At 41.2% G+C, this 13,413-nt stretch overlaps 1 protein-coding gene and 1 long non-coding RNA gene across 3 annotated transcripts in view; both read right to left on the bottom strand.

Annotated features, from left to right (window-relative positions):
* DPYS (dihydropyrimidinase) overlaps nt 1-4,960 on the bottom strand; it is a 28,771-nt gene extending 23,811 nt beyond the window's left edge. For both annotated transcript variants that reach the window (XM_027692360.1, XM_027692361.1), the window contains exons 1-2: nt 4,514-4,960; nt 1,973-2,131 (exon numbers count right to left, since the gene is read on the bottom strand). In XM_027692360.1, the coding sequence (XP_027548161.1) occupies nt 1,973-2,131; nt 4,514-4,783 (429 nt within the window). In that variant the 5' untranslated portion in view covers nt 4,784-4,960. The remainder of the gene's footprint in view (nt 1-1,972; nt 2,132-4,513) is intronic.
* Nucleotides 4,961-12,049: 7,089 nt separating this feature from the next.
* On the bottom strand, nt 12,050-12,962 carry LOC113971883. The gene is made up of 2 exons (XR_003535689.1): nt 12,776-12,962; nt 12,050-12,194 (listed from the first exon to the last, which is right to left on the bottom strand). It is a non-coding gene; the product is annotated as an uncharacterized LOC113971883 (long non-coding RNA).
* Nucleotides 12,963-13,413: the final 451 nt, after the last annotated feature.

Raw genomic sequence — 13,413 nt, 5'->3', positions numbered from 1 at the left:
GCAGTGCAGAGGAACAAGCGAACTGCATGAAGGGAATGCTTTTTGCAAAAGATACTGAAGCAGAATTTTATTCCAAATAAACCTGATGTTGAAAACACCCAGTCAAATATTACAGTCAATGTATCCAACTCACACAACATAGACATTTGCGCAAAACTGATTTTCAGAATTGGATTGTAGTAGGCTTCAGCTTCCGGCAAACAATAGAATGACAGAAAAGACCTCATCTCTTAGAGCTTTGTCCTAACTCTAAACACACAGCCTTTTGAAATATTTTGTTGTCAAACAAAATGGTTCCAAAATGCTAAATGCAAGCCTGTTTTGTTTGTTTCTTTTGTTTTTTCTGGGGTTTTTCTTTGTTTGTTTGTTTGTGGGGTTTTGGGTTTTTTTTCCTTGTATGCAGTCCTTGATAAAATGCCCTGCTTCTGCTAGGGTCTATGAAGCCCAGCAAAACATTACGTCCCAAAGAAAGAAAGACACAGATTGTAGTCCAAAGGCTTCTTGCTCAGCTGGTTAGCTGTAACATACATTATGTAACTTTGGCTCTCCCTTCCCAGTAAAATGATGGTGACAGTAATTGACATAAATCTGTAATGCTATTACAATTTCCATGGGATTAATTCCTTTTAAAAAGTACTTTTTTTTTTTCACTTCTCATCTGCTCTCTCATAATCTGGTTGGATCTGCCCAAGAAAGGTGAGATTTATATAAAACTCAAGGAATTTTTTTTAATTTATCCAGAGAAGAGATGAGAGCATATCTCGAGTGGGAATTATCAAATAAATACCTGACATAAGGCCCTGCTCTGGCACAAATATAGAGGCATTTCATTTGTTCTCTTCTTCCCTATTTACTATAAAAAAGGGAAGGCATTGTAAAGAATGTATGCTTTTAATCAATACTTTAAATCCTGAGGAGATAAGAGCTAATCAGAAGGGCATGAAATATTAGTCTACTTCACCCAGGTCCTTTACAGCTACAAAATATTAGACCTTTCTATTTCTTTCAATCATGGCCTCTAAAAACATTTAAATTCTTAATATAGACCAGAACATTTCACTGATTTACACTTCTCTAGTTTTATTGGATTTTTCAGTACTTCACTGTTCTCTGCTAAGGCTGTTTCAAATGCACATTACTCAAACTTCACTGGAGAATTTATTTTATGTCTTTGCTTTAAGCTAGAAGTTGTGGTCAGCCTATTTTAGCACTCAGTATGCAGGATATCAAAGATGTGTTGTTTGCAGAGTAAAGACTTTGGTACTCATATTTAAAAATGGAAATTACTTAATATATCTGTGTACTGATACATAGTTCTCTGAGAATCCAAAGTGATCTTGTAAAACATGGGGCACATTCAGATAGATATCAAGCACCTGAAAAATTAATTAATTCAGTAAAGCTTCCAGGTTATTAGCAAACATTCACTCAACAAGGATGATTCTCCCATATATAAATTCCAAAAAGGTTTTTTAGATAATCTCACATTCAATTTACTATTTTCTCCAGTCCTGCTTTACTTTAAGGGGATATTACTGCAGTTACCCAGGAATAGAAATCTTCCTTTACAAATGAAGTAAATTACCATATTTTTCAGGTATACCCTTATTAAAAAAAAACCAAATACAAACTACCAAGACTCAACAGGAGCATAAAATTTCAAGTGTTCAAGCAAAAAAAGGCAAAATTATTGCAAAAACCTCTTTCCCCCCCTGGCCTGCCTAGTCTTGGTCTCACACAACTGCTACCTTTACCTTTGTGCAGTATTATCCAAAAATACAGACTGTCTGCAGACTTTCATTAGTTTTTTAAATATAGTACTTTTAGAAGGGTGTGGGCTATTCAAATGCTGTTTTTACCCACAAAAATGCTAACCATTACACTGCCAGCAAGCTATATTTAGCACATGAGGACTAATTCAAAGCAGGTGTGATACCAATTCATGGAATTGATAATCAGCTCTTGTTTCGACCTTGTTGCTCCACCATGTAACCGCCACATGCAGCGAATAATCACAGCAGACTTTAGGGTCTGCCCAGCTTTTCCATGTATCAAAGGCCTCAGTAAGAGAACAGCCTTTCTGAGGGATGGCAAAGTCGATGATCATAGTGGTCCCTCCTGCTATAGCAGCCTGAAAAGAAGAAAGTCAATATTTAGCAATCACAGAATGCAATTTTCTCCCACCCTCTCCAACTCCCTGTGCAGTAATTAATCTTGATACACTGAAAAGCCAAAAGCCACTGAAGAGTTTCCCTGAAAGAAGTCTGAACTTGCAAAATGATTGTGGAGATTAATTTCATCTGCTTTAAGAAAGATGTTCTCAAAAGGTATTCAGGAGAATCACAGTGAAATTATCAGACTGAAAGGAAAAGCTTTCCACATGTACAAAAACTTATCCTAGATTTGGAGATGAGCCTGTAGCATTCATGCGTCACTGAGTTTCCCTAAGTATGTGGAATCACAGAGAAAGAAGAGCACCAGAAGACCAAGGTCAACTTGAGAAATGTTTCCTCAGAATCTATATAGGCCATAAAGCAAGCCTGGGTGACAGGGAAGTATTAAAGGGCAGATACACAATAAATAAACCAAAACCAATTCAGTTTGAACATACACTGTGAAAATTCCCAAACACCAAAAGGATTGTAAAAGTGTTTTAAAGTTATTTTTATTAGTGGCAGGATATCATTTAGTGAAACTGTATAGCAGATTTTTAAATAGAATGAGATAGTTACATATTTCATACAAATATTTTCAAGTAATTAAATAAATAACCCCCCTTTATGAATGCATGAGAATCAAAAATTGCTTTTAACTAATAATTTTTTACTCTCCTTAACGGAAAATTGAATTATTACTTCTTTTTTACTTTGAAGGATTTTTATCAATCACTCAGAGAAACCAGAAATTGATTCAATATAGAAATTCCTTTGCTGAAATTGTTGCTCTCTTCCAAATTAGCAAGGGAAATCCTCTCTATTGCTCTGAACAATATCCCTTTGCACAACCACTTCAGATCAAAATATACATAGTTTAAATTCATGCTATATTACTCTTTCTAGAGCAATCAGTCTCTTCCCTCCTGCAGTTCACTTAGCACTCAGAAGCAAAATTGTAAATATGTCAGCATATTTTGCAAAATTGAGGTTGGGAGAGTGACATAAGTATTTGAAAATCTGTGATGAATTCAGTAAAACATTTTCTCCAAGAAAAGTTCTTCAAATTGTCAAATATTTTCCAACAAGACTGTCTAATTTGTTAAACAGGATTTAGAATTAAAAAATATTTATAGACTTCAAGCAAAAAAGATGTCATGGGTTCCACAACTCCACTAAAAGTCTCCTTTTATCCCCAATATCTTTTCTCCTCTCTTTGTAAAGAGAGGTGCCTTTACTTATTTAACTGAATGAGTAAATCTTAGCTAATCATTGTAGCATATTTCGCAATAGTTTTAACACAACTCTGTCTCCCTGAATTTCTTGCCAAAATATTTGTCAGATAATGACCTTCAGTGAATAGCTCTGAACGCTTTCCACACTTTGACCTGGATTAAGAAGGTCCACAACATCTAACTAGATATCTGATCGCTAAGCTGGATCTAGAATCTTCTTGTAGGCACCAAAGAGACTATCTGGACATTCTGTTTTGTATATGCAGTCTCTGTTTCACAGCTTCCCTGTCCAGTATCTCAAAAAGTTATTCAAAAAACCTCAAAAAACAATTACTTTCTGCTTTTTAGCAAACCCCAGTTCTGCTGTGAGAGGAACAGGATATAAAAGCTCTCTGAAGATGCTGGCTACCAGATAAGCCAAGCAGGGCAATGTGATCTCTTCTGTGAGCAAAGATTTCAACCTTCACGGCAAAGCTTTTAGAAAAGTGCCTTAAAAATTTTGGGGAGTTCTGTATTTTAACTGTATGGAGATGATGCATAATACTGTTAATGTGAGGAAAAGATACTCTATTCTCATGCAGGGAATATAATGAGATCAGCCAAAAAGCTAAAAAAATCCCCAACACTCCAAGCGTAAAACTGAGAGAAATTAGGTAACTCCAGAAAGTTTATTTGAACTGGACTTGCACTGACAGACACAGTAAGCTCTGAAGAGAATGACAGAAGAAAAGCGCGCATTCCCCTGTGCTAACAGAGGAGAAACAACAGATTACCATAGAAGTGCTCCAATGACAGTGGGGAATTAAACTGTTGCTTTAGTTAATCTTTGCTCAGAAAAGTATGAAGCTTGATGCACGTACCAATGCACGTTGAGGGTAAATGCCTGCCTTTAACACTTGCCACCCTTGGTCAGATTAGTTTCTGAAGGAACCCAAGTAACACACTAGTTGAAGGTGGATCTCTGAGTACTCCAATTTCTTATGACAATGTCCTGGTCAAGGGACAGTAACAATTGCCTGTGCTTGATTCACACTCTCCTTTCTCATTTAGAAGTAGTACAAAATAACCAGCAGACAGATCTGAAAAAGCCCAGATGCACACACAGACACACATATGTGCACCCACCTTGGTTCCAGTATAGAAGTCATCTTTTGACCTGCTACCCATAAAAGGGAACTCCATGTGTGTGTGAGTATCGATGCCCCCAGGGATCACCAGCTTGTTGGTTGCATCCAGCACAGTGAGTCCAGTCGAGGGCTCTGGGTTTAAGTTTGGTCCCACCTGCTGCACCACTCCATCTTCCACATACACATCAGCCACCACGGAGAGGTCATCATTCACGACTTTTCCCCCCTTGATCAAAAGTTTCTGCTGAGCCTGTTTTTGGGGTGGCATGCCAGCCTAGAAGGTGAGAGTGAGGCCTCAACTCAGAAAGTTGCTCTTGCCTGAGAGTATTTCCCTGCCACCCCTGCTTCCAGAGCAGCAGTTATCTCCAAATGGCCCTAAACACACACCACATTGTGCTCTTTAAACAGACACTGGAACTGCCCTCAGTGCCCCTGGTTGCTCCACCTCCCACCTCTCGTGTGGGTCAGTGAGCTGGATGGGGGCAGAGCACTGGCATCAGGCCCTTTCTGCTCTGGACTCTGCCCAGGGAAAGTGGAGCCAGGTTTACAGGGGGATCTGGCGGGGTTCTCATGGCACTTGCTCCAGCCTGCCCTATGCACCTGGGGGTTTGCAACATGCTGGGATCCTTTGAAAATGTGGCCATTCATCGCCTTGTGATACCCAAAGGTGACCCAAGCTCTTTGTACCCTCATTTGAGGAAACCAAGTGTGACTTGAGCTCTCCACAGAAGAGGCTGGGGAGCCCAAGGGTGACCTGAGCTCCCTACAGCCACGTCCAGGGAGCCTGAGAGTCCTGCCTGTGCAGAGTGGCTGTCAGAGTGCAGCACTGTGGCCCGAGCTGTTTCTCAGAATACGATTTGGGACAAACAGCCTTTAGGATCCAAACAGAGCTCCCCCCACGCCCACACCACCACTTGGAGAGCACTCTGGCCTGAGGAGGAAGCCATGGGTGTGTGTCAAGGCCCATGTGAAGATTTCAGTAGCAGATGCCTTGCTCCATCTGCTCTACCAAGTGTGAGCTCCCGCACCTCCGGTACTGCTGCCTGCACAACTGCCTTTGGCCCCATCCAGCCCTGGCAGCAGCCCCCAGGCTGTGCTGGCCCCTCGTGCCTCCCTGCCCCATAGGGGCCCTTCTGAGGGCCAGGAGAAAGGTAAAGTAGGGTCTTCTGCAGTGGGTTTCACACAGGGCTGGCATGACCTCAGTGAGGAGATGCGTCTTGTGTGCTTCAGGATACAGACCCGGAAAAAGAGGTGGGAAAGTAAAATGAAGATAACTGGAAAATCAGCTAAAAGCTTGGTGCAGAGGAAGAGAAAAGACCTGCTCTGTGCCATCTCAGAGACACGGTTTCTATGGAATTTTCCCACTTCTCCCATAACCCTATGTTTGCATACTCAGCAGTGACACTGCTCAAGCATGTCCCTAAATCTGCTGAGCACCTGCAACTTCATTCCCTCACCTCTTCCAGTTCAGTGGCAATGGCATCAGCAGGCAGAACATAGTCTCTGAGGGCTGTGAGAGAGCGCACATATATGCCACCAAAAAGCCACTTTGACAAATGACATGAGATTTCGAAAAAATTCACCTTCCCATCAGTGTGTCACCTTTTTTCCCTTGCCTCATGATGGGTAGGAAAGTAGTACCATATATTTGCCTTTCTATCTGCTCATCCCAAAGTATCTTGTCTTATACCTCACCTCTGTGTGGTGGGACAAAGACCCACTGGGATTCATCACACCACACAGCAACAGAAAAGGTCAAAACTCATTTGGAAAAGCAGAGGAGAGAATGAGCAAAATGCCTCAATGCTCCTGACGTGGCTGTGCAGTGCTGAACAGGCAAGAAATGGCAACGTGCACCTACCATGTCTGCTGCATTTAAAACTGTTAAACAGACAAGGGTCAAGGTACTGTGATGGGAATTCAGGCAGGAACTCTGGCTCGCTAATTGCAATGGCACCGATGAGCCAGGAACAGTTGAGTTTCAACAATATGATTACTCAGATGAAGAGCTGGGGAATAAAGATGCAAGAGGGAAGTCAAAGTAAGAGAGCAACTGCAAACATTAGAGAGTGAGGACAGAAGAGGTCAAGGTGGGCACCGGAATGGGGCTATAATCAGATAGCTCTGAATAGCTCACCTGAATAGTTGGGCTGCCAGGAATCTGAACATGTCTCAGGTGCAAAAGTTTCACTTTGTATAAATGAGGTGACCTTCGTTAAGTGAGGAAAGTGGGTAGCAAAGTCAGAGGTTCATTTGATAGTGTGCAGTCATGGGGGGTACAGCAGTCAAGTTCACATGCCTACTTCAATGGATATTTAATGATTTGATGTGGAACAGCCTCAACAAAATTTTCAGTATATGTTGACAAAGAGACTTCACTCTGAAGCTGAAGTTTTGGCACTACCTCACTGCCTAAACTGCCAACCTAAAATAGTCACTTACCGTTTCTCCCCGGCCAAGGAATTCTTAGTATTTTCTGTGAAAGGAGTTTCTACATGACAGACTTAGTCACCTCCGAGTATGCTCTTGGGATAGTGGCAGTGGTAAACTGTTCCTGATCAAATCCTTCTGCCAAATTGGGCAGAGGGAGATTTGAAGGCAGGCCAGCCACATCACAGCAGATCATGGTATGTACATAACAGGATATTCAATTCCCTATTTGTGGATGTTGCACAGGAAAGAGCTGACACAACTTTGGTACCCAAATGCATTAAGACTAGCACAGCTCAAAAACCTTCCTATCTGAAACTTCATGCCCAACTCAGATCTGCAGAGCTGCCAACACACTGGCAATGTAACTCAGTGTCAGGTCTTACAATGCTGTGCCTAGAAAAACTAAATTTATCCCACAGGTGGTTTTGAACACCTGTATTAGCACATAACATTCTGTCTAAGCAGTTCATTTATTTAATCTATTGGCACCAGCAAGATAATCTCACATCAGTTGCATTTACATATATTTGGTAAATATTTAATATTTCGCACTTCAGCTATCCCTTGAAAAAACAGCCTGAAATACCACAGGTGGGATAGAAACAATTCTTTTAACACTGTGAGAAGACAACTGGCCCCGTATTCTTAATGATCACTGAATATGTATTGCTGCTGCAACAAGGCTTCTGGCTCCTAATTCACTCACCCACAAAATGTTTTACTCTTTTTATCCATCTCTTTGCACAGTTTAAAACAAATATTTGCTCTGTAATCAGCGGATGACTCTGCACCGTTGTACTGGTTTGTGCTGGAGAGAGTTAAATTCTTTCATGGCAGCTCGTATAGGGCTGTATTTTGGATTTGTGATGAAAACACTGTTGATAACAGAGGAATGTTTTCATTATTGCTGAGCAACACTAGCACTGCATCAAGGTCTTTTCTCCTTCTCATACTGCCCCACCAGGGAGGGGACCTCAAATGATCACAGGGATATCCCAGACTATATGGCATCATGCTCAGCATATAAAGTTGGAGGATGTAGTGAGCTGACCCTGGCTGGATGCCAGGTACTCACTAAAGCCACTCTCCCACTCTCCCTCTGCAACTGGACAGAGGAGAGAAAAAAAAACAGCTAAGGATTCATGAGCTGAGGTAACAGCTGGGAGAGGTCATTTACTGATTACCTTCATGGGCAAAACAGACTGAAAGTGGGGATATTACTTAAATTTATTACTAACAAGATAAGAGCCAAAGAGTGAGAAATAATCTTAAAAACACCTTCCCCCCACCCCTCCTTCCTTCCATGTTCTCCCTCCTCCCCCCCAGCGGTGCAGGGGGACGGGAATGGGGGTTACAGTCAGTTGTTTCTGCCGCTGCTCAGAGAGAGGAGCCCTTCCCCTGCTCCCGTGGGGTCCCTCCCATGGGAGACAGTCCTTAATGGACCTCTCTAGTGTGAGTCCGTCCCTCAGGTAGCAGTTCTTCCCAAACTGCTGTCCCGTGGGTCACTCCTCCATGGGGTGCAGTCCTTCATGAATGAGCTGTACCGGCGTGAGTCCCCCACAGGGGCCACAAGTCCTACCTGGGAAAAACCTGCTCCAGCATGAGCTTCCCTCTCCATGGGCTGCAGGTCTCCAGGAGGACCCTGCTCCATCCTGGGCCTCCCATGGGATCACAGCCTCCTTCATGCATCCACCTGCTCCAGCATGGGCTCCTCCATGGGCTGCAGGTAGGTCTCTGCACCCCGATGGTCCTCCATGGGCTGCAGGGCTTCAGCTCTGGCACCTGGAGCACTCCTGCCCCTCCTTCTGCAGTGACTTTGGTGTACCTTGTTGTTCCCATGTTCTCACTCAGCACTTCCTTTCCTGGAATATTTTTCAGCGCCACAACCTTCTGTTCTTAAATATGTTATCACAGAGGCATTACTATCACTCCTGATTGGCTTGGCCTTGGCCAGTGGCAGGAAGTCCATCCTGGAGCCGGCTGGCATTGGTGCCACGGGACAGAGGAAGCTTCTGGCAGCTTCTTACAGAAGTCACTCCTGTAGCCCCGCCCCCTGCTACCAAAACCCAGCCATAGAAGCCTAGCACAGGGAAAGGAAGGGGAGGGACATTTGGCATAATGGCATTAATCCTCCCAAATCAGTGTTATGGGTGATGCTTTCCTGGAGATGCTAGAACATCCACTTGCCCCTGGGGAGTGGGGAATGAAGTCCTTGTTTTGTTTTGTTTGCATGTGCAGCTTTTGCTTTACTTATTAAACTTCCATTATCTCAAACCCATGAGTTTTCACACTATTACCCTTCCCATTCTCTCCCCCATCCTGCTGGGGGAGTGCAGGTGAGTGGCTGTGCAGTGCTTAAAAGCCAGCTAGGCTTAAACTACAACTGTGCTGAGAAGTGTCCTGTTAGGAAACATTTACTCATCCTAAAATATTACACAGTTGTTCAATCACCTGAGAGATATTGCAAAAAGTCTCCCTGAACTTGCAAATATGAAGTTGAATCATATGCTAATGCTTTTGTTGTCTTCACCAGAGCAAATAATCCTAGAAATTTAAACATCGGAATGTCTTTTTTTAATGTAGCTATCACAGAAGTACAATCATATAGTTTTCTCTGTAACTTAATGATTAACTGATTCCGTTTGAAGAACCCTGAAGAAAACCCAATCCACATCTATCATTTACCAAATAAAAATAACTCAGCAAATTAAGGAATAGGTTTGCAAGAAATAGACAACTGCAGATTAGAATATCCAGATCTTGACGACATCTTCTCAAAGTCATTTAAATGCAGACACAATTAGTTTAAAGTCTTCTGAGACACACTCACCCACCTCCCCCCCAGAATCTTTAATTGCCACCTCTCCACATAAAATGCTATTAGTTTTCAACTTCTACTTTAATTATCCCATCTTACTCTTTTCTTCCCTTTACTTCTATTTTCACATCCTTCCTATGACACCCATTTCCAAAAAGCTCTTCTATTATCACTTAAGTCTTCAGCTTTTTCTTAACCCAAGCATTCTTTACTGGCATTAATCTTCAAATAAAGTTTGTGAAGCTGAAATTTATCTCAAAATGCAGGAGATATAAACAAACAAGCTTCTGAACAAACAATAAAGATATTTTGTGCAGGAGAGATTGATAATGAGCAGTGGGGAGAAAGGTCAGCTAATGAAGATGTGTAATAATCATATTTTCTATTTTTGACAACTTTCCTCCAAGGAAGACTGGATCATGAATCCCATTTCCAGTGAGATAAAACTAACAGAAAGGATACCAATAATTTTCAGTAATGCTGGATAAAGCACTTGGTTTTGGAGAATTGATGCAAAGATGTGTCAGCTTCAGGTGAACTCTGGATTTGCAGATGGGAAAGAATAGTTATCTTTTCCCATATTCAGAAAGTCAAAAGGACTTTGAATACTCAAGTAGGCATTTCTCTGCAACTTGTATAAAGAATTCATAATGCCATCTCACCTGGGATTTACTTTCGCACTCCTTAGTGTGCATTTAATACTCATTCAATAAAACCAGATGGTCTACACATAATTGTACCTGCAAAGTCTTCATAATTGTGAGACCAGTCAAGGTGCCTCTTAAAACCTCTCAACTAGTTTTCAGAACAATCTGGTGCTGACTACTTTCATGATTGATTTGCAGACACAAATAAGTGGTGATGTTTTAAAATCTAATCTCTAAAGCCTTCTTCAGTTGTAAATGTTTTCCAAAACTAGAAAGTACAATCTATTGGTTTTCTATTAAAAAACAAGGCTAAAAAAGTGTTCTGAAAGGAATTCAATCCTGTAGTTTCACATAACCGGTACAATTATAAATATGCTCCCCTTAGTACAAGTACTGGGCCACATCCAAGATCCTAATGCCAGTCTTTCCTCAAATACATTGAAAGTGATGGTGCAGCCCATTAGCACTCAGCCTCAGGCCCCACATGTGTGACACAAAGGAAGGCAGTCAAAGCTGTGCCTGTGCTGAAGACCATCCTACTTTTTAAAGCAAGAGTAGGTAGTAACTGTTCCCTCTCATTTTCATAAAGTCAAGTGCCTCTTCCTCCTTGAACTTGCTCAACACAAATGATGGACCACAGACAGCAGAGCCAACAAAGAGAAAAGAATGATCAGGAACCCAGGAGAGGAGCATCTAAGGAACCCTAATATTGTGCTCTTTGTTCTTTTTACTAATCCTTGGCTCAACAAGGGTCAATAAAATGTCCACTTTCTAAATATCTGTGAGGCAGTTCAATTCAGGCATTTAAGTTCTAAGTTTCAGGATGTTCTGTGAAAAAAAAAGACTCATCATATCTGTCAGTTACTTACTGGTGGACGATGTCAAAGAAAGAGTTCATAGGTGGAATTTTTCCAACTCCAAGAAACATAACCACAAAGGCAGAAATTAGCTATGTTTGGAAACAGAACTATAACTGCTGGCCAACATACTAGGCAAAATAAAGCAAAACCGAACATCTCTGTTCCTTGCCATACCACTGCAGAAAAAAAATGTCTGTTTATGGCAGTCCTCACTATCCTGTATATTGCTCCAGACTGTTTTTCCTCTGGTGCACCAGAACCACTTCCTCCAACTGTGGCTGTCAAAGGTGGTTGTTAAATAACCACAGGAAAGATGACAAGTTTTAAAAAAATAAATATTACCAATTGTTTTTCCTCAGTTTTATACACCTGGAGAGGTGCTAAAATTTTTTCTTCATTTCTGTTGGCATATCTTTAGATGCACAAAGGTATGAATGCAATTCTACTAAACCACGAGTTGACAATGCTTAGAAAAAATCTGCGATTTCTGCTCTGAATTCAGACACCCGCCTCTAGTAGGTAATATCTACAATGTATGCTTATTTCAGGGGTCAGTTCCTTGTTCCTTAAAATAATTTTATTGCTTTGTCCTTTACATTTTCCATAAGAAATTATTATTTGTTAGAAAGTGCACAGTGAACCAGAGCTCCTTTCTTTCTCTAATACATTCTTTATTTGACATGCCCTACATTTTTGGGATGCTGTCCTAGAATTGCTTACGTAAAAAAAAAATAAAATAATCCTTTGTGCAATGTAACAGATTATAATTATATTCCTTTAGAGTTTCTAGTCCGTTTTATTACAACCCTTTCATCAGACAAATTCAAAATTCAGTGACTCATCTTTTCATCTTGGTTGGTTTTGCCTCCTGTGTTCCATTCCTTTCTTTCCTGCACAAGCAGTATACAAGGTAACTGTAATCTGAAAAAAAAAATCTTTCAAACTGAATGCAAGTATTTCAGATTGTATCTTTTCTTTTGTTCTTTGATAGTATGATGCCACTTGCTCACTAAGAGGAATTAATGCTGAAAGCTAAACTCTTCTGCTAGATTTCAGTGTGTGTCTGTGGAAATACCACAAACACTCATTTGTGCCTGGATATTCACAAAGATTAGCTAAATTTTGTTAATGCCAAATGCCTTTTCACAAAGTGTGACTAGGAATCAGTAACCAACACTGCTTATAGAGCAACATCTCCCATTAACTCCATCACTGATGTGGGAAGTCTTGTCTTTCTGAATTCTCAGATGATACTTCAGTTTAGTGACTACTACGTTCTCTTCCCTCAAGTTACTATTCACCAGATAGATCACAGTGAGGTACTGCATGTGAGTGGACGCCCGAACCAGACACACTGACTCGAATGTTCTGCTATAAAACTTCTCTATTTCAAGTCTAGTAATTACGGACTTTAATTTACTTTGATGAGGGAAAGCTAACTACATTAGCGAAATCCCAATGGAGGATAGAAGGGAAAGAGTTGTAACCATCAGTCTGCTTACCTCTCCATACTTTTGGTGAGTTGGCAAAGGGACAAGACAGACTTCTCCCTTGTCCTTCCAGAACATATCCCATTTTGGGCAACTGAGCTGTAGCTGATGTCCTGCAGGAGTTCAGCTACCAACTGCTTATTTTCAGAAACCCACAAGGGAAGAAGGAGAGATACAGTCAAAAAAACCCCGCAAACCAACAGAACACACTCCGCAAAAAGGTTCATCCCAATTACAGGAAGATTAAAGCTGTTGACTTAAGATTTATGGGAAATGTTCAGCACTTCCTCTCAGAACAACTGTTGCAGTCAAACAGCTGCAGGAGAATGAAACGTTCACTTTTCAGAAAGGAAGCAAAAACTCATCCCAAAAGTAAAAGTCGTGATTTGATCTGCTGCGAGTCTTTAAAATAAAGACTCACTAAGTATTTGTGTCCTAACTTGAACTGTGACTTTCCCAGACTGAATGCAAGCTTTGACACAAGATCTTGCTTTGGTGTTTGGATGGGAAGTGGAACACATGATACTCTAACTAATTCCAGCATCCTCTCTAGGAACCTGTTTTGAAAGAAGAGTTATCAGCAATACTGGCTGACTGAAAATAGACTTTACTTTGGAAACAAAACAAACCCTTGGAAGCTTAGCCCTAAA

The sequence above is a fragment of the Neopelma chrysocephalum genome, unplaced genomic scaffold (assembly GCF_003984885.1).
Source record: "Neopelma chrysocephalum unplaced genomic scaffold, ASM398488v2 Primary Assembly neopelma1_86, whole genome shotgun sequence".
In the NCBI taxonomy this organism is placed as follows: Eukaryota; Metazoa; Chordata; class Aves; order Passeriformes; family Pipridae; genus Neopelma; species Neopelma chrysocephalum.
The sequence above is the reverse complement of the archived record's forward strand: the minus strand, read 5'-3'. Positions and strand labels throughout refer to the sequence as shown.